Genomic DNA, 24,796 nt, shown 5'->3' on the forward strand with positions numbered 1-24,796 from the left:
CTTTCCTCTCAAAATTATTTTCTTTCCGATTAATTCTTAAAATTTAGTTATTCTACTCGCACCGCTTTGTTTCCTCGATTTCCACTCCGATTTCCTCAAGCTCTCTCAAAATTCGTGATTTCTTTTTTCTCTCAGAGTCCTCTCTATTTATGAGCCGCTTGAGATAAACCTGGAGGAGATTTTCCCTGTTTGGATCTGCACCAAACCCTGGCCAATCAACCACCGTGGGTATGTGCCATCGTATTTGAGGCAACAACAACAACAACAACAACAACAATTAGCCAAAACTTGCCAAAGCCGTTTGCGAGCCGCGCTGAAGTAAACAACAAATATGACCGGCGTCCTTTGTGGCGGTGTGCTTGAGCGCTCGATTTGCCTTTATTTTTTTCGCCGCCAAGCGCTGTTCGCCGGTGGTGTGGCTTTTGAGATCGACGAATAAGTGTCTCGCGCATCTGTTTTCGGCAAAGGACATTCGACAGCAGCAGAAAGAAGCAATTTGCCATTAGGCCTCGTTGTACTCTGAAGTAGGGCAGTGGAACATTTCTTGCGAGAGTTGTTACTGAAAGGAGCTAAAGTGTGAAAATACGCCCTGGTGCGGTCAAGGAATACTGGTGATTGGAAAAAAAATTTGAAGTTAAAAAAGCAGTCAAGAGAAGACGAATACCAAGTGTGAGTTTAATTGTCGTCAACCTTGTACTTAAAATCAAACATTTTACCAGCTGCCGAGTGCGCATGTTCTTATTTTTATTTATTTACAAGAATACTGCCAGCGTGAGTGCCAGGCTTTAGGCAGGAGTAGGCGTACAAGGCATCAGGAACATTTCTTGCATGGGATCGCAACAAATCGTCATAAAGACAAACCAGCAGACACTGGAGAGCTGACAAGGGAAAAAACATGACAAATCAGAATAAAGGCAATGCAACTTGAGGCCACGGTCTTAGCCAAAATATATAAGGAAGTAACAATAAGGTGAGCACATTTCGAAATTCAGGACAGCGCGCGAGAGAATAATGATACACTTGCGCACTGAACAACATCAGCAGGTAGGGCATTCCACTGGCGAGCCGTTCTCGGAAAGAACGATTCTTTAAAAATATTAGTCTTGCAGGAATGTTCTTTAACATTTTTAGGGTGATAGGTAACGAGTCGCGCACGCGGGTTAGCGGTATCGATGTAAAGTGTTTTATTAATTCTTAACTGGTCATGTTAAAGCAAGCAAAAAAGTTTGATCCGTTTCTGGTAACGCCTTGAGGCTAGGTTTTTCAAGTTTGCGGCAGTTATGAGCTGGGTTGGGGATCTGCGCTAGTTGTAAGCGTTATGGATGAATCTTACCGATTTGCGTTGTACCTTTACAATTTTAGTCATATTCCCCGCAGGGGGGAGTCTAGCAGCTTGCAGACGTTGGTAAGTGGCGACACCACGGGTTCCCGAGCATCCGCAGGAACATCCCCGCAGAGGGGTGATGGTGAACAGTGCATCACCACGGACCCGAGCACCCACGCCTAGCCGTGCGTGGCATCGCCGTGTCCGGGGAAAATGGGACCCTGGTGGTTGAGCCAATGCCGAGCGTTTGGACCTTAAAGGTCCAAACGCTCGGCGGAGGCAACACATCACTTTGGCCCCAGCTTCCTGTAGACGGCGCCTCCGGCTTGACCCGACTGGGGGAAATCGGCAGTCGCCCTTTCCTATCCTCCCCTCCATATTTCACTTTCCTATCTCTTTCTCACAGCTATCCTATCTCCTACTCACTTCTTGGTTTTTCCTTCTTTCCTGGTGGCGAGGGTTAACCTTGTGTGACCTCATATTTGGGTATAGTTGAGGTGTGCAGCTGGCGTGGGCAGGACTTGCAATCAAGTTCCTGTCCCGTCCCCTTGTTGGGCTCATTGGTGGGTGGCTGGCACTATGACCCAAAAACAAATATTTTTATGGCTCCCCTTCCTTCAAAACCAGATCGCTCTCTCAAAAGAGGGCGGAACGAGGCAGATAGCTTTTTCAAAAAAAAAAGAAAAGTAACTTTCCCCAAATATCATGTAATCCAAAGTGAAGAACAATATAAGCAGGCAAGAATAATATCCCCCTTCCTTGTATCGAAGCGCCTGACAGAAATTTTAGGCACTGCATATAAGCTTAAAAAATGGCTAGCGGCGATTTACTGGTCGAATTGTGCGACAACGTCCAACACTCTAAGCTCTCAAACCTAGCGTCCATAGGGGAAATTCCAGTCTCCGTGACTTCTCATCGATCACTGAACACTGTCAGAGGCTTAATACCCGAAACTGATTTTGTACACACCACTGAAAAAGAAATGCTCGAAGGGCTCAACGACCTAGACGTCATAGATGTGCACTGAATCAAGATCCGGAAGGACAATAAGGAAATAGACACGAAACAACTGATCCTCACGTTCAACGCCAGCACATTGCCCGACACAATCGATGGGGGATATTTGAAAGTTAATGTAAGACCATACACACCTAACCCTCAAAGATGTTTCAATTGTCAAAGGTTCGGCCACGGCTCACAGAGTTGCCGCGGTCGTAAAACTTGCGCAAAATGTGCTTCCAAGGATCGCCAGTCTGATGCATGTGACGCAGCCCCACGCTGTGCAAACTGTGAAGGAGACCATGCTGCATACTCCAGGGAGTGTCCGTCCTGGAAGAAAGAAAGAGATATAATCACCATAAAGACGAAGCAAATCGTTTCATTTAAAGAAGCGAGAAGGCGTTGTGGGCTTACAAACACGTTCTTCTTCACAGCAAAACAAAACTTTGCTGATGTGGTGCACAGGGGCGTAGCACCACACAGCACTCCCGCACCTGCCGAGGCCGCTTTCACACAGCTTATGGCCAGCGAAAGCTGCCCTGCCATTGCCAAAGCAGGGAGCGCCGGTCCATGGGTCGGCATCGCGAGGGAGGCCTGAAACACTGAAACAAACGCAACGGCGGCTTCTCCGCGGTCCTCCAGCAACTCTGGCGAAGTGATGGATGTACCCCCGAATCCGCCCGCTTGGCAGCGGCGGAACAGGGCTCTTGAGTGAAAAAAAAACAGAGCCTTCATAACGGGCCCACTACATAAGTAAACCCCCTTTCATTCCCTCTCAAAAACAAACATGGCTTCTTTAGTTCAGCGGAACTGTAGAGGACTCATGCGGAATTACAGTGACATAACACATATTTTAGGGTCAATGCTACCCATAGTTTTATGTCTTCAGGAGACCAATCTTGGTCCACAACATGTGCGTATGATGAAACATTATACAACTTTTAGACGCGATCGCGAGCAGGCAAATCGACTCTCGGGAGGCGTCGCGATTGTCGTTCAAAGCGGCGTCCCTGCTCAAGAAATCAAACTCAAAACAAAACTTGAGGCGGTTGCAGTCAGCGTCGTCAGCTACAAAACACTAACAATCTGTTCCCACGCATCGCAGGAGGTGAGCGTATCGCCAGCATCACCGGCTGTCGCGCACTTACGCGGTCGCAACGTGCAATGATCCTCCGCGCGCGCATTGGCTGCTTGTGGCCCGGGGAACGTCAGGAGCGTCACGGAATCGCGACGAGTGATGTGTGTGACGGATGCGGTGCAGTAGAAACACTAGAACACCTGCTGCTTCACTGTGCCGCGTTCGCCGATGCTCGTCGTGATATGCTTGCTGCCTACAGGGCGCTGGGCATACTACCAGACTCCCTCAAAAGACGTTATTGTGGCCTCAGGGCAGTGCGCGCACCCGTGAGCGAACTTTGATGAGCCTCTGTGCATTCCTCGAACACATGGGCTTGACGTCCAGCCTGTTCTCCGTCAGGTAGTTACACGCAGTGACCGAACGCTCTGCGAGTTCTACCTTGGACGATTAACAACTGGACGCCCCACTCCAGTTGTAGTCAGCATAGTGCTGTGCGCGTGTGTTTTTCTTGTTCCATCATGAACTAATCACGCGCACAACATGTGCACATTTCTTATTGTGTAAATAGTTTGTGTATATTACCTCTCCCCCTATCCTCTCTTCCTGTCCCCTCACCTGTTTCAGTTCATTTTTCCATTCTTCCTGATATCCTTTATTTCCGCTGCCCCAGCTCGGGTGCTTCAGTATCGATGGCAGTTGCCGGGGCTAGCAAAAATCTTTTCCTTCCTTTTTATTATTATTTTAATAAAAATAACTTATTATATATACCACTACTACTGTCCCGCATGCATTCCTCAGCGTTTTACATTAACAGTCGATGATCTACAAGAACTGATAGATGAACTTCCAGAGCCATATCTGCTAGTTGGGGATTTTAACGCTCACTCCCGTTTCTGGGGAAGCGAGCGCTGCGACTCTAGGCGCAAACAATCGAAGATTTTATCCTCACAAACAATAATGTCTTTTAAACACGGAAAAGACCACATACTGCTCTTCAACCTCTGACAATATGAGCTGTTTAGATTTTTCATTAATTCACCATCTGTTTTTTGAAGATTTTCACTGGGATGTCATCGACGACCCATGTGGCAGCGATCACCTTCCAGTATTAATAAGTTTGACATCTCCACCAGAAATTGGTCCAAATAAACCGCGACATTGGAAGGCTGCATTTAGCAGACTGGGAAATTTTTAGAGCACAAAACAATTTAGAACATATAGTTTTAGAAAATCTCAGCATCGATGAGATAAACGAAATGTTAACGAATTGTATAACTAGTGCCGCACAATTCGCTATTCCTCAGTCTTCAATAGTGGTGCGACAAAAACACAGAGTGTGATGGGCAAAAGAATGCAAGGAAGCCAAAAAACAACAAAATAGAGCTTGAGGTAAATTTCGCAGGTACCCTGCACAGGATAACCTCGTACATTTGACAAAGACAAGACCAAAAGCTCGGTACGTCCGTCAGAGTGCCGAGAAAGACTCTTGGGAGAGTTATGTTTCATCTATAAACGCTCAAATGAGATTTAAAAAATGAGGGAGGAGGTTCAAAAATCAAATGGCAACTTCTCACCGTTCACAGTTCCTCTTCTGACAACCCCTGGCACACAAACAAGCATAAGAAAACAGGCAGACATTCTGGGGGAACACTTCGCTGCTGTTTCCAGTTCGTCTGGCTATACGCGGTCATTTCTGAAGCGCAAAAATATAACCGAAAAAAACTTCCAATAAGTGAAGGTGGAAGGTAGCAATGCAAAAATTTAATTACTCTCCAAGAAATAGAGTACTGTCCGCCGGAAAAAAAACCGCACCAGGACCCGATCAGATACACTATGAAATGCTTGCCCATCTTTCTCAGCCTGCCATAGAGGCACTCTTGAATTTCTTTAACAAAATATTCATGAAAGGAAAAATGCCTAAGGCGTGGAAAACAGCCGTGATAGTGCCTTTCCTGAAACCTGGAAAACCACCAACTTCCCCTTGTATCTTTGGGCCAATAGCCCTTACAAGCTGTCTGGCCAAATCATTTGAAAGTGTCCTGAATATAAGACTAACATTTGTCCTTGAATCCCAGGATTTTCTTGATGTCCATCAATGTGGTTATACAAAGGGATGCTGAACAACAGACCATTTAGTTGGCTTCTTCTTCTTCTTCTTCTTCTTCTTCTTCTTCTTCTTCTTCTTCTTCTTCTTCTTCTTCTTCTTCTTCTTCTTCTTCTTCTTCTTCTTCTTCTTCTTCTTCTTCTTCTTCTTCTTCTTCTTCTTCACGTGGATGTGGGAAGAAAGGAAAGTGGGAAGACACGGGCTTGTCTACTGGAGGGCTAGCCTCCACGCCCACTGCCAGCGTGTCATAGAAGGAGGTGGGGAGGGGAAGAAGATTGTGCTTCGAAAGCACAATAACAGAAGCATTTATACTCGCGAACAGCACTGTCTTGAATTTTCTTCGATATGGAGAAAGCGTATTATACAACCTGGAGGTTTGGGATCCTAGGCGACCTACGGTACCTAGGTATCCGCGGCAGGATGTTGAACTGCCTGAATGACTTCCTTTCTGACCGCTCATTTCAAGTACGCCTAGGATCAACCCTCTCCAGGAGCTTCGTTCAAGAGAACGGCGTTCCTCAGGGCTGTATTTTAAGCTCGATATTGTTTATTATAAAAATGAATTTCATTGGTAAAATAATCCCAAAGTCCATCCTGTATTCAGTGTACGTTGATGATCTTCAAATAGCCTGCACATCCTCAAACGTAGCAACATGCGAGAGACAAATACAGTTGACAATGAACAAACTAGTGACATGGGCAGATCAGAACGATTTCCAGTTTTCCACACAGAAAACAGTCGCCATCCTTTTCTCGCTGAAACAATTAAGGCATACAAGCCGACCCATTCATACACCTGAACGGAACGCAGTAACCCGCCAAAAATGAGCAAAAATTTCTAGGCATAACCTTTGACAAAAAACTCACTTTCCATCCTCATATAAACGCACTGAAAAAGAAAGCCTCCGGATCCCTAAATATACTCAAAGTACTGTCACGTAAACGTTGGGGTGCTGACAGGACATGTCTTTTACAAATTTATCGCGCCGTATTCATCACATTGGTGATGAACCGCCACACAAATGGACAATATTCTGCGATTCGAAGGCGGCACTGCAGTCTCTACTGTCACCTCTACGACGCGGACCGCAAGAACAACTAATCTTCCATATTACAGAGACGTTACACCATATAAGTGATGCCGGCCATGAAGTAACGTTCCAGTGGCTTCCAAGTCACTGCGGGATTATCGGCAATGAACGGGCGGATCACGCTGTCCGCTCAGCCCATACTGAGGAGCGCCACGTCCCAATTCCTCTTTCTAGAACTGACGCTGCACGGAAGCTCCGCCTACTTGCTCGGCAGTGCACCGGGTCGCAATGGAATGAGCCACATTTAAGAAATACGCGACTGTACTCACTTGATCCAACATTAAGTCTTCGAGCGCCATCACAGCTTCGCCGTAGAGACGCCACGCTTTTATATTGACTTTGGTAGGGTGTTGCCTTTACTAAAGCCTATGCCTTCCGCATAGGGATGTCCGACACCCCACCTGTGACCACTGCGGCCATGAAGAATCAATTGGCCATATTTTGTGCTCCTGCCCACAGTACAGTCCACAGAGGGCATGCCTTAGCCACGAACTTGACCAACTGGACGACCAACCGCTATCCGAAAAAAGAATTCTACAACATCGAAAGGACCTACCGTCGCAGAAGAAGGCCGTGAAAGCGCTTTTGCGCTTTTTACAGTCTACCGGCCTGTGTGAAAGACTTTAATTGGAACGCCTTGTGTGTGTGTGTCTCCATGTGTGCACGTTTCTTTTTTTTTTGCGTTTTCCTCTCTGTCATCTTTCTAACCCCTATCCCCCATCCCCAGTGTAGGGTAGCAAACCGGAGACTCACATCTGGTTAACCTCCCTGCGTTTCCTTTTCATGCTCTCTCTCTCCTCTCTATCGCGCCGTAGTACGCTCTACCTTAGATTACGTATGTACAGCATATGCGTAAGCGGGACCATCGTATCTCGAACGACTGGATCCAGTGCTTAATTTAGGTTTACGTCTTCCCGTTGGTGCATACAGGACATCACCCATAAACAACCTGTATGCAGAAACTAATCAACCATCACTTACAGACAGAAGAACCATGCTTACATGCTCGTACATTCTCAATATCCGTTCCTTGTAAGAACATCTATGTTACTCTATAGCTACAGAGTTCCCATCTCGAACGCTCTTTAACAACAAACCGCAAGCTACCAGCCCACTGCTCTTGCGATTTGAAGAGATGTGCCAGAATCTTGGCGTCCTAAACACATTACCTGGTATTGCGCAAAGACGAGACGCACTACCTCCATGGTACAATTTCCCTGCAATCTGCCAATTCACTCTTACACACTTCTGGAAGAAACAAACTCCCCCACAACATATACAAGAATGACTTGCACTAGAGGAAAAGTACAGTACTTTCAGAGCTTTTTACACACATGGTACAAAAACAGATGCTTGCGCAGGAAGCGCCGTGGTACAAGGGAATAAGAATGGCATAGTAAGGCTTTCACAGCGTGCCTCCATTTTCACTGCCGTATGCTACGCCATCTCTGTAGCTGCACAAAAAATAGTGAACGAGAATCTCGCAAACAGTATTATATACACAGACTCGCTAAGTGTGCTTACATCTCTTCACTCTAGACATGCAACCAATCCGCTGCTGGGTGAGATTATACACAACATAACATCAGCCATAGCTGAAGGACAAGAGAGAGAGAGAATGAAAAGGAAACGCAGGGAGGTTAACCAGATGTGAGTCTCCGGTTTGCTACCCTACACTGGGGATGGGGGATAGGGGTTAGAAAGATGACAGAGAGGAAAACGCAAAAAAAAGGAACGTGCACACATGGACACACACACACACACACACACACACACACACACACACACACACACACACACACACACACACACACACACACACACACACACACACACACACACACACACACACACACACAAGGCGTTCCAATTAAAGTCTTTCACACAGGCCGGTAGACTGTAAAAAGCGCAAAAGCGCTTTCACGGCCTTCTTCTGCGACGGTAGGTCCTTTCGAAGTTGTAGAATTCTTTTTTTCGGATAGCGGTTGGTCGTCCAGTTGGTCAAGTTCGTGGCTAAGGCATGCCCTCTGTGGACTGTACTGCGGGCAGGAGCACAATATATGGCCAATTGATTCTTCATGGCCGCAGTGGTCACAGGTTGGGGTGTCGGTCATCCCTATGCGGAAGGCATAGGTTTTAGTAAAGGCAACACCCAACCAAAGTCGAGATAAAAGCGTGGCGTCTCTACGGCGAAGATGTGAGGGCGCTCGAAGACTTAATGTTGGATCAAGTGAGTACAGTCGCGTATTTCTTAAATGCGGCTCATTCCATTGCGACTCGGTGCACTGGCGAGCAAGTAGGCGGAGCTTCCGTGCCGCGTCAGTTCTAGAAAGAGGAATTGGGACGTGGCGCTCCTCAGTATGGGCTGAGCGGGCAGCGTGATCCGCCCGTTCAGTGCCGATAATCCCGCAGTGACTTGGAAGCCACTGGAACGTTATTTCATGGCCGGCATCACTTATATGGTGTAACCTCTCTGTAATATGGAAGATTAGTTGTTCGTGCGGTCCGCTTCGTAGAGGTGACAGTAGAGACTGCAGTGCCGCCTTCGAATCGCAGAATATTGTCCATTTGTGTGGCGGTTCATCACCAATGTGATGAAGGGCAGTTAAGAGCGCTGCGAGCTCTGCTGCCGTCGATGTTGTCGCGTGGGTCGTCTTAAATTTGATTGTTGTAGCTTTCGCTGGAATGACGATTGCCGCCGCGGAGCTGCTTGGAAGGACATATCCATCAGTGTAAATATGCGTTGAGTCACGGTAGTTCTCGTACAAATGTAGTAGCGTGAGCTGTCTAAGGGCTGGTGATGACAGATCAGCTTTTTTCGAGATACCAGGTATTTCGAGGTTGATTTTTGGCTGAGCGAGGCACCATGGAGGGATCGAAGATATCGCAGCCGGAGTGAAACAAGCTGGCAATGATTCATCATATGCAGTTATCGTTTGGCTGAAAGATGTGTGTGGCCTGTCCGCTGGTAGAGAGGCTAAATGGTGACGAGGACTCCTGGCTAGATGCTTTATATGAGTCCTGAGTACTTCAATTTCAATGTGGGTCTTGACAAGGTGGTATCTAGCGATTGCTATCGTAGCCACCGTTGAAGCACTCTGAGGCAGGCCTAGACAGATCCGGAGCACTTGACCCTGAAGACTTTGTATTGTGCGTAGATTCGTTTTGCCTGTGTTGTTTATTGCTGGCAAGCTGTATCGTAGAAATCCTAGAAAAAGCACCCTGTACAGTTGTAACATGGCACTAGGCGACATTCCCCAGGTATTGCCAGCGAAAAACTTGAAAAGGTGGCAGATGCCTGTCAACCGTTTTTTCACGTATGATATGTGTGGGCTCCATGACAAGTCCCTGTCGATTATGACACCTAGAAACTTGTACGATCGGACCCGTCGTATTATTTGGCCATTTATCATTACACTGTAGTTTGCCATAGGTTTGCGCGTAAATGGCACTAGTGCGCATTTCTCGGAGGAAATTTCCAGGCCTCGATTACGGAGGTAGATAACAGTTTGTGTGGCGGCTCTCTGAATTCTCGCTCGCAACTGTAGGCGTGTTACTGCAGATGTCCATATGCAGATGTCATCCGCGTACATTGATAGCCTGACTATGGTTGGCACGTGCTCAAGGAGAGCAATTAGTGTTAGAATAAATAACACTAGGCTAAGTACACCGCCCTGGGGGACGCCGCGGTAGCTATAGTGAAGAGAAGTATGGCCTTCCTCGGTGCTTACAAAGAAGGATCGCATGAATAGATAGCTCCGTATTCATTGAAACATCCGACCACCCACTCCTACCTCTGCGAGAGCAGAGAGGATGGCTTCATGCGTAACGTTGTCATACGCCCCTTTAACGTCGAGGAATAAGGATGCGCAGAGACGCTTACGGCATTTCTCATGTTGAATGTAGGTCACCAGGTCGACGACGTTATCGATCGATGATCGACCGCGTAGGAAGCCCGCCATGGCATCTGGGTAGGTGTTGTGGTACTTCAAGTACCACTCCAGGCGTCCTAGGACCATCCTCTCCATTACTTTGCCCACACAGCTCGCCAAAGCGATCGGGCGATATGATGAGAGCTCCAACGGCGACTTGCCAGGCTTCAGCAGTGGAACAAGGCGACTTGTCTTGCAAGTTGTTGGTAGCGTGCCATTTCTCCAAGATTCATTGTACACCTCAAGAAGAACTCCTCTCGCTCGCTCCCCCAGGTGACACAGAGCTCGGTAGGAAATTCCGTCAGGTCCTGGCGCTGATGTGCGGCTTCACAAAGCTAATGCTGCCTTAAGTTCGTGGATCGAGAATGGTAGATCCAACCGGAAATCGCGTGGTGGCGGGTAGCTGCTCGAAGGCGATGAAATGTTGGTAGCTGTAAGTTGGCCGGATAATCTGGCGCAGAAATCCTCTGCCACGTCAATCTCCGATCTCTTTTGAGTGAGGGCAAGCGCCTTGAATGGGAATCGCTGTACGGGAAGTGTCCGCAGCCCGCGCACCGTTCTCCATAGTTGCGATAAAGGCTTGCGTGGATCTAGCGAGTCACAGAAGGCAGCCCAACGTTGCGATTCGAGCTTGTCTAACCGGCGCTGTATCTTCTTTTGCGCGCGCCTGGCGGTCCGTAGATTGTCCATTATTTTCGTACGTCGGTACCTTCGTTCAGCACGTCGTCGGATTGCTCGTAGTCGTTCTAGTTCCACATCAAAATCATTAAGTTTCGAGGAGCATGTTAGAGTACACATAGTGTCTTGCACCACGCTCTTGATTGGCTCTTCCAAGTTGAAAGATGAATTGGCGTCGCAGTGTTCTTCCATAATAGACTGAAATTTAGGCCAGTCCACTCTTTGGATCGTATCCTGTGTTTTGGAAGCGGTCAATCCTCTGATCTTGATGTACGTGGGGATATGGTCGCTTCCGTGCGTCTCTATGTCCGCAAACCATCCTGCACGTCTGACTAGGCTTCGTGAGACAAAAGCCAAGTCAAGACAGCTGCTGTACGTGGAGCCACGTAACAACGCAGGACTTCCACCATTCAGCAGCCAAAGTTCATTACTGGAGGCGAAACACACCAGAGCTCTGCCTCTTGCGTTGATGATCCGACTTCCCCAGAGTGTATGATGGGCTTTGAAATCTCCAATGATGCCCCAGGGATTGGAAGTTGAGGAAAGGATATCTTGTAGTCTTTTGTAATCAAATCGACTTGACGGAGATAGGTAGGCGCCTACAAAAGTAAAGGCCAGGTTCTTTTTCCTTACGTTTAGGCATATATATTGATTACTGTCATTAGGTGGTACAGTCTGATGAGTGTAGGTGAGGTCACGGCGAATAAACAACAAAACCTTACTGTTAATTAAAGGCCTAATAAGTGATATCACTTGCTCATCTGTATTCCGCGACTCCTCGGATACAGCACCTCGCTGTACTGGGGGCGGCTTCTTCTGCGGCTCTTCTGGCGGTCGTGTACGCGGAAGTGGCGGCCATTCCTTTGTGGAAAGAGATCTGGCAGTTTTCTCCCTTCCAACATATATAAAACTCTGCTCGGTACTATAGTCATATCGGCATAAAAGGCAACGAAGAGCAGACTTCTGCGTTGCTCAAGCTCGTTATCAGCAAATAAAGAAAGTAAATATGCCATTCAAAGATTGCATTCACTTAATTCATAGTAAAATAACACAGAAATGGCAGTCCGCGTGTAACAACGAGTAAAAAACAAACTACACAATGTAATACCAGTTATAGGTGAATGGAAATCCTGAACCCACCAGGAACGTTTTAAGGAAGTGATTACCTGCCGTCTTCGTATAGGACACACGCACCTTACACACAATTACCTACTGACAAAACAAGACAAGCCTGTTTGCGAAAAATGCGGAGACGAAGTTACGGTTAACCACATTTTATTCTCTTGTCCGAAACGGTAACAAGTAAGGAAGAAATACTTTACTCAATTTTATAACGAATACATTCCTTTTCATCCTATGCTGCTTTTAGGAGATAATGCAATTTTTGTTATTTCATGCGTTTTTAGTTTTCTTAGAGAAACGGGATTTCTCGAGAAACCAGAAATTTTACCCACTGGTCTATTGACTTTTTATACACCTCAGCCACTTTCTCAACCCTGATAAGAAGGCTGAGGCCGTTATCTGATCAGTTGGGAACCTCGAGATTCTTGCCAGGGCAAGAATGGCCGCTGAGGTTAACCAAAGCCCTTTAAAACATTTAATAGTGCCAATTTCTGAATTTTTTCTTTTGTCATCACGGGGTGGTTCTAACTTTTTAAGCACTCTAAACCACTTATGATCTTTTACATTTCTTTAAAACTATCCAGGAAATTTCTCCATACTTCGAGCTTGGCGCATGATGGCCTTAGTTGCGTATGTGCCATAAAACTTAACACAACAAAACATACAATTTGAGTGATATTGGTTTGGGTCCCAAACATCTGCAGCTGGTGCTGCAGTTTTATGTCGCGTGTTCCTTTTGCCAGTGTTCTTCTCCGATAGCCGAGCTTTTTCATTGCCCTTTTTCGACATATCCTATAGTGCTCGTTCCATCTCAAGTCGCTTGTATATATTGCCCCGAGATATTTATAACATGATACTATATCTAAAGCATGGTTGTTAAGGTAATATACGTGAAATGTAACGGATTTCTTATGAGAGTGATCGTCATTGCTAGTTTTTTTTTGGGATCTATGGTCATTTGCCGTGCGTTGCACCATTCTTGTATTTTGCCAGTGAAGTGTTTAAACCAACCTAACTTTCAGAATTACAGATTTAATTGCAAATTACACAGTCGTCAGCGATATTAATATTGGAGTCGTCTGTTGATATTGGAAACTTAGTTGCAGTCGTATTTCCAGACTACTCCCTTTGGCAGGATATATGCAAGCACGTACCTGTTTCGAACTATTCTGTTCCTAATTTTCAACTCAATACGCATAATTACTCACGGAAAACGGTGGCGATAGGAATGAGACTCCCTATCAGAGTGACGTAGCTGCATGTTGCGCGTGGCGTTGCAACGACTTCGCTAGCTGATATTTTTAGGGGAACAGATATCACCTATATCTGCTACTCAATGCTATAAGCCGTTGGAAGTAGAAATGCGCAGAGGAACCATTTTATTTTGAACGCATTCTAAGCTTCCAGAACTTCTATACCTTGCAGCATCAAAGCTAAGCGGTCGCCCCGTCTGGGCGACGCACACCAGGCAAGCCAGGATGAAAGAGGAGTTTGGGGAAGTAGTGGTATTCGATGGCGACAATGGCAATGCTCCTGGTTGACATTCAAGCAGGAAGGAGCGGTTGGGGCACAAGATGTCGGCGCGGACTCCGTAGCGGTAAAGCTTAGTGTTGGACCTGTCAGTAGTGTTCAAGGATGATGCGTTTATAGCACTTTGCCTCGAAGGTGGTCAAGGGGCTTGCCAGAGCCCTGTCCCTGCTCTTTATTGGGAACTGTTGGTCGCAGTTCCCAGGATGTTGAGCATTACTTTAGTTTTCCTCATATTAATTCTCAATAACACTGTTCTTTGAGCGCGCATTTAGTTTTAATGCAGCGATGTAAGTACCGCAGCGGTGGCCAAGTGGTTGAGCATCCGCCTCACATGCGGGAGGTGCGGGGTTCGATCTCCAGTGCCGCCGGGTACCCACCGGTGATACAATGGCTACAAGCTTTCCCCTTGTCTGGTGCTCGGTTTATTTAGGGTGAAATGCTTGGGAAATGGGTCTTCGACCTCACCTTGAGAATTTGAAAATACCTTGTGCAACGGCGCTCTTTGGCAGTAGATGCCCTTGCGCCATAAAAATCCATCATCATCATCAGCGCTGCAAGTCATCGCAAACAGCACAGGAGGTGACGATGCGAGTCCTGTCTTATGCAGCCAGGCTCTACTCCAAGCATAACGCGAGCAAATGCTTTACAGCATCGTGGGTCATGCTCTTTTACCCCTTGGCCAAATAGCATTGGTCGGACGGACGTCACAGCGATCTAAAATTGGCGGTCACTTTTAGTGCCACAGCATTTGAAGCCTCATGGGGTCAAAGTGCGTGGTAGGTCATAAAATTCGCCCATTGGCTCGAGGCAAGTGACGTCACCAGACCGGAGAATTACCATTGCTTAGAAGAAGTGACGTCACTAAACCGAAAGTAACTGTACGTTTCCCTGTACCCTCATTGCGTCGTGTCGCCATCTCTAGACACCTTCGGTGGAACATCTGACCACCAGCTAGATGACCCGAAGAGATGTCTGGGTGTGTGCAGACAGATGTGTTGGGATCCGCAAGCACAACTTCTAATGCTGTTGCATTACCAGCATATAATGTAATCAGCTGTCGCTGGTGATTTTTTGAAGTATTGTTTTACATCATATAATTCCTTTTTTTTTCTGCTCAGCAGACAGCGTTTCATGGAGAAATCTACCGACAGCCTCATTTCCAAGGAGGCCTGCATGCAGCATGGCTCCAGGACCCGCCTGGCATATTTCGTACGGGGATAATGTACAAGATGTGTTGTACGCCTGAGACAACAAGTTGAGCTATGCGCAGCGCTATTGTTAGGAATCAATGCCTCCACGAAGCACCTCATGGTGGCTGCATTGCATTGCTTAAAATATGTCCCCATCGATGTGGAGAGGGAAATAAAGAGGAAGAGAGATAAAGCTGCCGGTGGCCTTTTTTACACATCGCTTTATACAAAGGAGAGAAATTACTTCTAAAGGTCGTTGCTGGCTCATTTTATGTCAAAGACCAGAAAAAAGTGATCATCACGCTTTGCCAGTGTGATCGTTGTTGTGTAGCCCTGGAGCTGAGTGGCCACTGCAGCTTTAGACTGACTCGTGGTGTGAGGCTTCAGGTTTTCCTTTTTCTTCTAGCCTTTGTGTAGTGCTCCAAGCGTTTTATTTTTCTCCGTCTCGGGTTTTAGAAAACGTGTGAATGATTCTTACTAAAAATCACGCTATCAGTGATAGAGAAGACTTGCTCCGACGACCACTGACGACGACAAGAAGAATAAAAGATGGTAACCTTCTTCGGATTCATGTAGGCTCTTCATTCTAGCACGGGTGGTCTGAAATCCCTTGTCAATACCGGTGGGGGAGGGGGGAGGGGGGGACCACTGGTAAGCCCTGCTGCCCTGACTTTCGTCCCTTGGAAGGCGCCTATGGAGGTAGTCTACTTTGAACTTGCTGAGCTGGCATCGCTGAGCAGCCGTAAGCTCCGGTGAACCAGCGATCATTTATTTGAATAGAGCGTTGGCAGTGATTATACCATTCAACTTAAAGAAGCGGCGCCATCTTCGCATAAGCCTCATAACACAGAGCCAGCACTGCAGACACGTCGCGCTCCCTGCGATCGCGAGGATCTCCTTGCGACAAAAGGAAGGGAGGGATAGCTAGCGACTAGACTCCATAGGTGGACGCTAGAACCGCACCGTGGGTAAGAGATAAAACGAGGAGTGGGTGAGGAGAGTAGCGAGAATGGTAACTCAGATGATGCAAACACAACAAATTTGCACGGGAGCATGTGTAGCGCACTCCTGTAAAAATCATTGCGCCTGTGGCACCCTCCAACGAAAAAAAAATTTCTCGGCACGATCATGACGCAGGCCCTAAAGCTATCGGACATATACGAGCTGCAGGTTAGGCGCAGTCGCTGGTTGGGGGATCGAAACATGGGAAAACGTATTGATCAAATAAGTCGGCAGCAGGTGCGGCATGAACGAAACCCGCGACATGTATCGTGAGTTGCTTGGTGCATTAGCCCCCGTTGAACGCTTGTCCCTTGAACGTAGTAATCAGCGTTTCCGTCTTCTGAACCAGTTGTTTCCAGTTACGCTCTCAACGCGCCTTTTTTATGCGCAGCTCGTTGCGTTACGCAGCAGAAACAACGTCAGAAACCCTTAAATATCCGAAACACAGCTACCATTTAAAAGTGCAGACTTTTTGTGTATCCCCCAAACTAGGTACCCAAAGTTAGTGTCGGACAAGATTAACGACTGAGACAGTGTTGGTTGACTGAGAATGAAAATCATTTTTATTGTTTTATCTGGAGACCCGCTGAAGGATTAAACTTTGCAGGTTTTTTTTTGTTCAGTTAGATGGCAGCAGTGTAAAGTGACTGCAGAGGTCAGGAACGTCAGAGGACGAAGCCCCGGATATGTTTTTAACTTTCAGGTTATACGTACAAAGTCACCTTTTCAAAGTTAGCGTTGGAAAATGCCTTAGACCCACTCTGCATTGTTCGTTTAATGCATACTAATAACGCTCCTACGCTTAGACTGCGGAAGAATCCGTTGTTTTGCTAACTGATACTAAACTTGAACTGTTCGAGAGTTTTAGCATAGCGGATACTTTTTAGCTTAGGCGTATAGCGGATTAACGTATGCTTTCTGCGCACGCGCAATAGCAGCTGCGCACTCAGGAGGGCCATGCACATGGCTCTGCGCGGGCGGGGCAGGCATTGGCTAATGCCTTATCCGACTGCGCAAATACGTCTCAGCTATGCTAAAACTGTTTACTTTATAGTTTGCGATGTTTATAGTTGTTAGTTTATAGTTTATCGTATGCAACACTCCTTAGAAGTTTCAAATGCCTGCGAATCCTGGTTAAAAGTTCGGTTAAAATATTTCTCAGTGATGCTGGCGTTGAAGCCGGTTATAATTGTGGCATTTTGCGTCACCTCGGGCATCATGTAATCGAGCCACCCGTGCACGAGCTGACCACGGGTGTGGGTGCCGGTGAGTTCTACAGAAACACGATTCACTACCGTATCGGTGATGCTGCTGTTGTCAATCGCTGCCACCACGGCGAGATAGTCACCCAGGTTAAAGCCGGTGCTCTTCTCCATACAACAATTCACGGTATAGTTGGTGATGTCGCGCAGAAACTTTTGGAGTGGGCTTGGCTCTGTCCTGTTCGTTAGGTTGTAGTAGGTATCCTGGTTGGGAAAAACAACCACATGTTTACGCATCCTGTGACATAAAAAAATTATGAAACTTATGAAAGCAAGCTTTAACAGCGCTAGTAGTTATTGTGCTAATAGACGCTCTCTTGAGGAGTAGCGTAGCGCCAAACTGGCCCTCTAGGAACAATATAAACAAATAAATAATTCATAAAATGTGTTAATGTAGAAAATAAAATACCCTCTCAGTCTTGACTTCTGAGGGAATGGGATATGGCGCACGTTGGAGATGAACTTAACAAAAGAATTATGACCAAGTGACTGCCAGTAAAATATGACATGTTGGAACCTTCGACGCCAGCGACATCACCTATAAAGCGTTCGTTTTTCTTTTATCTCTATGTTTAAGATCAAGGCCAGCCACAGTCAGCGCCAGTTTACAGTTCCCAACCTAAATTTCAAAATTGCTCTACCACTATGCTTTTTTTAATAAAGCGCTCGACCGGAGCAGCAGTATCGTGTGTTTCCTGGCGTTCGTTTCACAGCGCAAACCTCTTTTACCCTATTCTTCCCTTTTGCTCCTTCATAAGTGCGGCCAACCTAGGCACAGGTAGTTCACCCAATCGATGCGTCGGGTATTAACGTCATCTACGAGCAGGAAGTACTATCGGACGCGCTGGGTGCACCTCACGAACCTCTCTCGCCTATTTCTCCACCTGCCACCGCTGCCAGGTTGCGTTTCACGCTGCTAGCAACCCCCCGAGCTCTTCCCGTGTCAGCCACCTTCCGGTTGTCCATTCCTCTGCTCTCGTCGTGGCAGATGTCGTTTCGCTCTGCTACGACCTGCCAACATGCCACCTGTCACACGCCCCTCTTTTATTCAACAAACGGCAGCGTTTCGGCTAGTTGGTTAGCCACGTTTAGATAGTAAAAGCGCTCTGAAGTCTCCTTCTGTGTCCATGTTTTCTGAACGCTTTCACGATCTAAACTCGCTTTTATGTTCCCCCAGTGTTGTCAGTTGCACTCTCCCGCTCGGACCTAAGTACGCTGTCTGGAGCTGTGCAGAAAGATCATTATAACACATCAGCACGAAGGAGACGACGAAGTGCAAACTCAGGCACAAGTGTCAATGCAGCCTGGCCAATCCCCCGCCGTGGGTATGTGCCATTCAGCCTGACAGCATCATCATCATCATCATCATCATCATCATCATCATCATCATCATCATTCATTCATTTCCTGTGCTAGTAGACAAGCGTACAATGTTCCAAATTCATGCAGGTAGAGCGTGAGATGTGTAAATGACAGACTGAGGCATCATAAAAGTGCAGTGGCCAGGAAACCTCGGTGGTCATTGTAGGACATGCAGGTGTAGCACATCTTTCAAAACCAGTCATTATGATGTGCTCTTGAAAGAGACAAAACAAGGGAAACACTCGAGGCACCTGACACATAAATCAGGGCACAAATAGCGCATGCTTGAGACTACCGTCCAGTGGACTCAGAGAAAAGGAACTTAAGCTACTTGAAAAGCACATTTGTGGCCACAGTTGATACCTCGGAATGAATGGAGCGATAGAGAAATACAGCTGACTCATCAATTTTCGTTCTCCATTGTTTTGGGGTTACAGTTGCTAGTGGCGTTCATATGTTTGTGTTGCGTTTCTTTCCTGCGTCTACGTCTAGTATATTCTCTGTTTATAAGGTTGCGCAAGATTTTCAAGAATACAGCAGCGGCAGCACCTAATGTGTGCATATATTTTTCAAAATTCTTACCTATCTTATAACCCTCTTAGTTGACTCCCATAATGTTCTTTATCATTAGGCTTAAAACCACGAGCAGGGAGCGAGTGGTGCCGATTGCAGAAGAAACTCTCTCCTCTACTGATTCACGGTTGTTCAAAGTCCTACGAGGTAGCTCGCAATGCTGAGTTTAATAACTATGCAAGACATCTGTAATTTATGCTGTATTTGTAGCTTTAGATTTTGGGAGAAGTGCACATTATGCCTAGGTCACTAGCCTGGTAATACTTTTTGTCTGACAGCACTACCAACTGGCTCCGCGTTGTCACCTCTGGTTTACCGAGAAAACGCAAACGATAGACGCAACGTACCCATGGCACTGTGGATTTGAGCACCGTCTCCCACGGAATGATGTACACTGGACACTGGGCCCTCTGGAGGACCACCAGCGCCGCCTCGGGGTCGGTGAGGAAGTTGAACTCGGAGCCCGGTAGGATGTTGCCCCTACCTGCGGAGGAGGTAACGCCATTCATTAAAGGACAGAAGCGTATGTTGGTGATAGCACAGAAGACAACTCTCCGCACTTTCTATAGCCGGCCGCGGCGGTCAAATTTCGATGGAGGCGAAATTCTAGAGGCCCGTGTACTGTGCGATGTCAGTGCACGTTAAAGAACCCCAGGTGGTCGAAATTTCCGGAGCCCTTCACTACGGCGTCTCTCATAGCCTGAGTCGCTTTGGGACGTTAAAGTCCCATAAACCAAACCAAACTTTCTATAGGTAAATTTTCTTTCTTAACAGTGAATCCAAAGCATTCGTCAGTACCCCACTCACATAGGATATTCCGTCTCTGCCATGTCTTGCAATTTCTATTTCCGGCTTGACAGCGTTCTCAGAACGGTTGCAAGAGAGTGTTCACAAATCCTGTCATCGGAGTTCTAAAGCTGAAACAAAATGAATGGCGCAGAAGTGACTGGGGCATCATACTATAGGCTGGAACTCTCGCTTTCGAAATTGTTGCTGATGGTATGTGGTATGTCACACAGTTAGAGAAAAAAAAATCTTGCATTTGCGCCATTTGTGTTCATTGGCTGCGTAAACGCAATATCACCCCAGATCCTAAACAAGTTTTTTTTCTTCTAACTTATTTCGGAGTTTTACTACATGGAAGTCACGCATTTACTCGAACGCGTCATCTGCGAAAAATCGTCTGTCATGACATAGCTGTTCGTTCGAATGTTTATCAGAGCACATTGTCGGGCGCGTCGGCCAATTATAATCAGCAAAGTTGTGTACCCTTGTTGTGTACCCTGCGCTGGTTGTGTATACCCTTCTCGTCCTTGTTTGCATGTGCGCAGTACGCTTTGGTCGATCGTTCAAATGTAATGCGCGCGGAAAAGATTTGAGCTTGCTTCGAGTGCAAAAGGTCATACATTCCATCTGAATATGACTTCATTTTCGAATTTATTTTAACTGTTCATAAAGGGTACATGGGCGGAAAGGGAGCTTCATAAAGCTCCCTGCCCCTTGATGTTTTTGCTTTGAATTATTTACAAATGCTAAGCTTGCACGCGGCATATCACCGCTGTTAGTCTTAACGACACAACACCGTTTCTTCGTGATACTAGAGCTCGAAAATACCACATCGCTGCACAAAACAAAGTCGCATGAAGTTCCTTGACTCACCTGCATGGCGCGATTACCAAACGAAAGAGTAAAATTCTGAACTCGGAGCGACAACCAACAAGGAAACGGCGCCAAGGGAAAGACACATGACACGACTCATGTCGTCGCGACGTCAGCCTCCTGTCATGTGTCGTCCCCTTTGTGTCCTTTTCTTGTTGGCTGTCGCTCTTTTTTGCGATGCACCAACTATAACTCAGAAGCTCATTCTTCTGCAGGAAAGCAAAGCTGTTCAAGCTGTAGGCCGACTAACTGTATGACCCACCCTGATAATACCCTTGTTTGGAACAGCGATAGAAATAAATGAATAAACAAACACACAAATAAATAAACTGTAATGAAAATGAATGCGGTAAAAAGAAAGGCAAACCAGACAGCTTATGCTTCATAAAGCCTATATCTGAACTGCCTTAATTCAACTGAAGCAGCTTGCATTTTAAATATACTACTGAAATAATAGCCTGAATTCAAATGAAGCATCCTACATTTTAACCATATTACTGAGCTTAACCAACTACGATGTCTCAAAGCCGCTCCGCTGTAACGCACCGCAAATGTTTCCCCCGAGAATGTAGATGGCAGTGACGTTCTCGGTCAGGTTGGGCTCCACCAGAAGCGCTATGGCCAGGTTAGTCAGCGGCCCCAAGAGAACCAACGTCAGATCGCCCGAGTTGTTCTTGATGATTTCCATCATCTTGAGGTAACCGTACGTGTTGGGATCCGGGGCCGAGTTGTTGCCCATTGGGTACAGGCTGCTCGCGTTGCCGAAGTTGTCGGGACTGAAATAAACCTCTTCGTAGTTCCACAGGCCGTCGATCGGGCGATCAGCCCCTTTGTAGACAGGAATCTGAAAGACATATTTAAACCTAGGAGTTAGCAAGTTAGCGCATCTGTGCAGTCCGGTTGTGACTGTAACCGAGCTATGAGCAACAGTTAATGTTAAACTCACTAGCCTTGCTATATAAAGGGCGGACACATATCCCTCCTAAATTTTGTGTCGTTCGGTACCGAGAAACGAACTTACATCGCAGCTAAAGTAGTTGACCCATCGCGTTCGTTGCCGGGATTGCCTTCATAACGTTGCCACTTGTCACTTCAAAAGTTTTTACCATTTATGCGTTGTTCACAGTAAGAATACCGTTACAATTCTGCAGGTTAGACATTATTAGCGGTAGTCATAATTTTCGAGATGCGCATACTAACATTCCGCAAATAAATAATGTTTATAAATTACTGTGGCTGCATTCAGGATCTTTCGCTTTCTTGAATAATTTTCGTGCAGCCTTTCTGCCTACAAAACTTTTGATCCTGAAAGTATAAAAACAATTCTGCATGTAAAGGAAGCCAAAGCCTTGTATAGGCTAAACGAAGGAAAGAATACGTTGTTGCAATCAAAGCAAGCAAGACTTTACACTCAGAGTACCTGGCACCAATTATTTCATCTTATCTCTAAAAGAAAGATTAACCGGTCTGAACGGGGCACGAACCCGCCGAGAAAACTGTGCGTAATCTATAGTAACTCACGTCCGTTCGGTTGATTGCTTCTAGCACCCTCAACGTGTTGTTGTAGGCATTCGACAAGTTCGTGTTGCCCGCCACGACGGTGATCGCCAGCACGCACACGTTAGGCGAAGAAGCGGCCAAGGTGATGGCCATGGCGTCGTCTACGCCCGTGTCGACGTCCAGCAAGAAGTTCCGTCGTCTCCAGCTTCTCTCTCCGGCTTGCACTGCGGACAGAACATGGCTAAAGAAGCACGCGAATAGTAAGCAACATGCGGCCACTGCAACCTTGGGTGTCATCGCTGTTCAGTCACTGATTGGTCGCGGATTGAAATGTATGTATGGTCATTAGAGAAATTCCCAGAGCAACCTTATAAGTGCTGGCCGAGCGCAGTGCCTCCTAGAGCCAGAAGAAAGCGCGCTGGTGGTGGTGGTAAAAACATTTATTAATTATAGAGAGAGGTGTTGGTGTCCGTGACCTGAAGGGTCACGCCCTTACAACCACTAGGTGGGGATGCCTAGTCAGGCACCCCATTGGCGGTTGCCGCAGCCCGGGCACGCTGCGTTAAGGCCCTTTGGGCCTAGAGGGTGCAGCAGCCGGACAGGGTCGCCTCCCAGTCCTCTCGGGTGGGGTTTGGGATAGGGGGTAGAGATGGGTTCTGCTGGCAGGCCCACACCATGTGGTAGGTGTCCGACACCTCCCCACAGTGTGAGCACCGCCCGCCGAATTGAGGATTGAAATGCTTTAGAGTTGGCGGGCACAGCATCGTGTTAGTGAGCAGGCGCAGGAGTACCCGCTCGTTGGCCTTCCCCAGCCCTTTGCAAGGAGTGGGAAGAGTTTGGTGCGTGGATTTGTAGTAATCGCATATTTCCTTAAAAGTGTAAACCGGATTGAAATCGGAGTCCTGGTCATCGTCGGGTCCCAAGGGAAACGCCCGGAGAGAGAGCGTGCGGGCGGCGGCGTCGGCTGCTTCGTTTCCGTGGAGGCCTTGGTGACCTGGTGCCCAAATAATAGATCGGTGCGCAGGATCGGAGTCTCGGCTACAATTTTGATAGATGCGATAAGCCAGAGGAGTAGCCCACCCTTGCTCGACGTTTCGACAAGCCCCTCGCGAGTCGGTGATTATGTATTTGGAGGAGGAGTCGGAGGCTGCCAGGGCGATGGCGACCTCTTCTGCGTGAATTGCTGACTGGGCCTTGAAAGTAAGGGCGTCTACTGTTTTGCCCTCGTGGACGACCGCGGCCGTGTACCATCCCTTGGGGTCCGGGCCGGAGGCGTCCACATAGAAGACTCCTGGTTTATTCCCAAAATGGCGGTCCAAGGCTTCCGCCCGCGCCTGGCGCCTGCCATTATGGTCCTCTTTGGACATGTTGGTGGGGAGAGGCCGCACGTGGAGGGCGCGTCTCCAGTGTACGGGAAGGCGGCATCTCTCCTCTGTGAATTGGGTGTGCTGGATGTGAAGTCGGGCTAGAAGGCGGCGACCCGACCCTGTCTTTGTGAGACGAGTGTATTGGTTGGTGAGCTGGGCCTCCCGAAGCTCCCTGAAAGTGTTCACCATCCCCAGTCCCATGAGGTGGCTGGTAGAGGTAGAGACCGGGAGGTCCAGCGCGCGTTTCATGATCTTGCGGAGGATGACCTCGAGAGCATCCTCTTCCTGTTTCCGCAGGTGGAGGTAGGGAGTCGAATACAAGATTCGACTGGTCACGAATGCGTTCGCCAGCCGTAAGGCGTCTTTGCATCGTAACCCACCGCGCTTGTTGGAAACCCGGCGGACCATGCGGCCCACCTGGTCCCCCACCTGCCGGAGCTTGGCGAGTGTTGTGTCGCAACGTCGCTGGTTGTGTATGAAGAGTCCGAGGACTCTGATTTCCTTGGATTCGAATGGGGCCGCTTTGCAGGGAGAGATTGATTTGCGTCGAGCATGTGCGCGAGGGGCGCAGATGCACGAATTCCGATTTCTGCGGGGAGCATTGCAGACCACAGTCCCGCGCATAGCGGTCCACTATGCTGGCGGCCGTTTGCAGGCTGGTCTCTATGTCCCCTAGGCATCCTTGCGTAGCCCAGAGGGTGATGTCGTCGGCGTACAGCGTGTGCTGGACCCCTTCGACGGCACCCAGCAGGGCAGGTAGGCGCATCATGGCTATGTTGAATAGCAGAGGGGACAGCACCGCGCCTTGTGGAGTCCCCCTTGTGCCGAGCAGGAGAGGTCCATGCTCTTGGTCCTGTATTTTGATGTATGATAGTCTGTCCGTGAGAAATTGCTTCACGTAATTGAAGGTATTGATGCCGCAGTGAGTTTGATTCAAGTGTGTGAGTATGACCTCGTGAGTTACATTGTCGAACGCTCCTTTCAGGTCGAGCGCGAGGACAATTTTGTCGTTTTGGGGTATGT

General features: G+C 47.5%; 1 protein-coding gene across 3 annotated transcripts in view; it reads right to left on the reverse strand.

Annotated features, from left to right (window-relative positions):
- Window positions 1-2,012: 2,012 nt before the first annotated feature.
- The window catches only part of LOC144121155 (nucleoside hydrolase-like), a 44,403-nt gene continuing 21,619 nt past the window's right edge, over window positions 2,013-24,796 (reverse strand). Inside the window, exons 2-5 of one of the 3 annotated variants that reach the window (XM_077654152.1) lie at window positions 22,428-22,647; window positions 21,453-21,750; window positions 19,595-19,731; window positions 2,013-2,653 (exon numbers count right to left, since the gene is read on the reverse strand). In XM_077654152.1, coding sequence (XP_077510278.1) covers window positions 2,501-2,653; window positions 19,595-19,731; window positions 21,453-21,750; window positions 22,428-22,647 — 808 coding nt within the window. In that variant the 3' untranslated portion in view covers window positions 2,013-2,500. Of the gene's footprint in view, window positions 2,654-16,590; window positions 17,517-19,594; window positions 19,732-21,452; window positions 21,751-22,427; window positions 22,648-24,796 lie in introns of those variants that run through there. The other 2 variants (XM_077654150.1, XM_077654151.1) reach the window with 2 other exon arrangements.

The sequence above is a fragment of the Amblyomma americanum genome, chromosome 2 (genome assembly GCF_052857255.1).
Source record: "Amblyomma americanum isolate KBUSLIRL-KWMA chromosome 2, ASM5285725v1, whole genome shotgun sequence".
In the NCBI taxonomy this organism is placed as follows: Eukaryota; Metazoa; Arthropoda; class Arachnida; order Ixodida; family Ixodidae; genus Amblyomma; species Amblyomma americanum.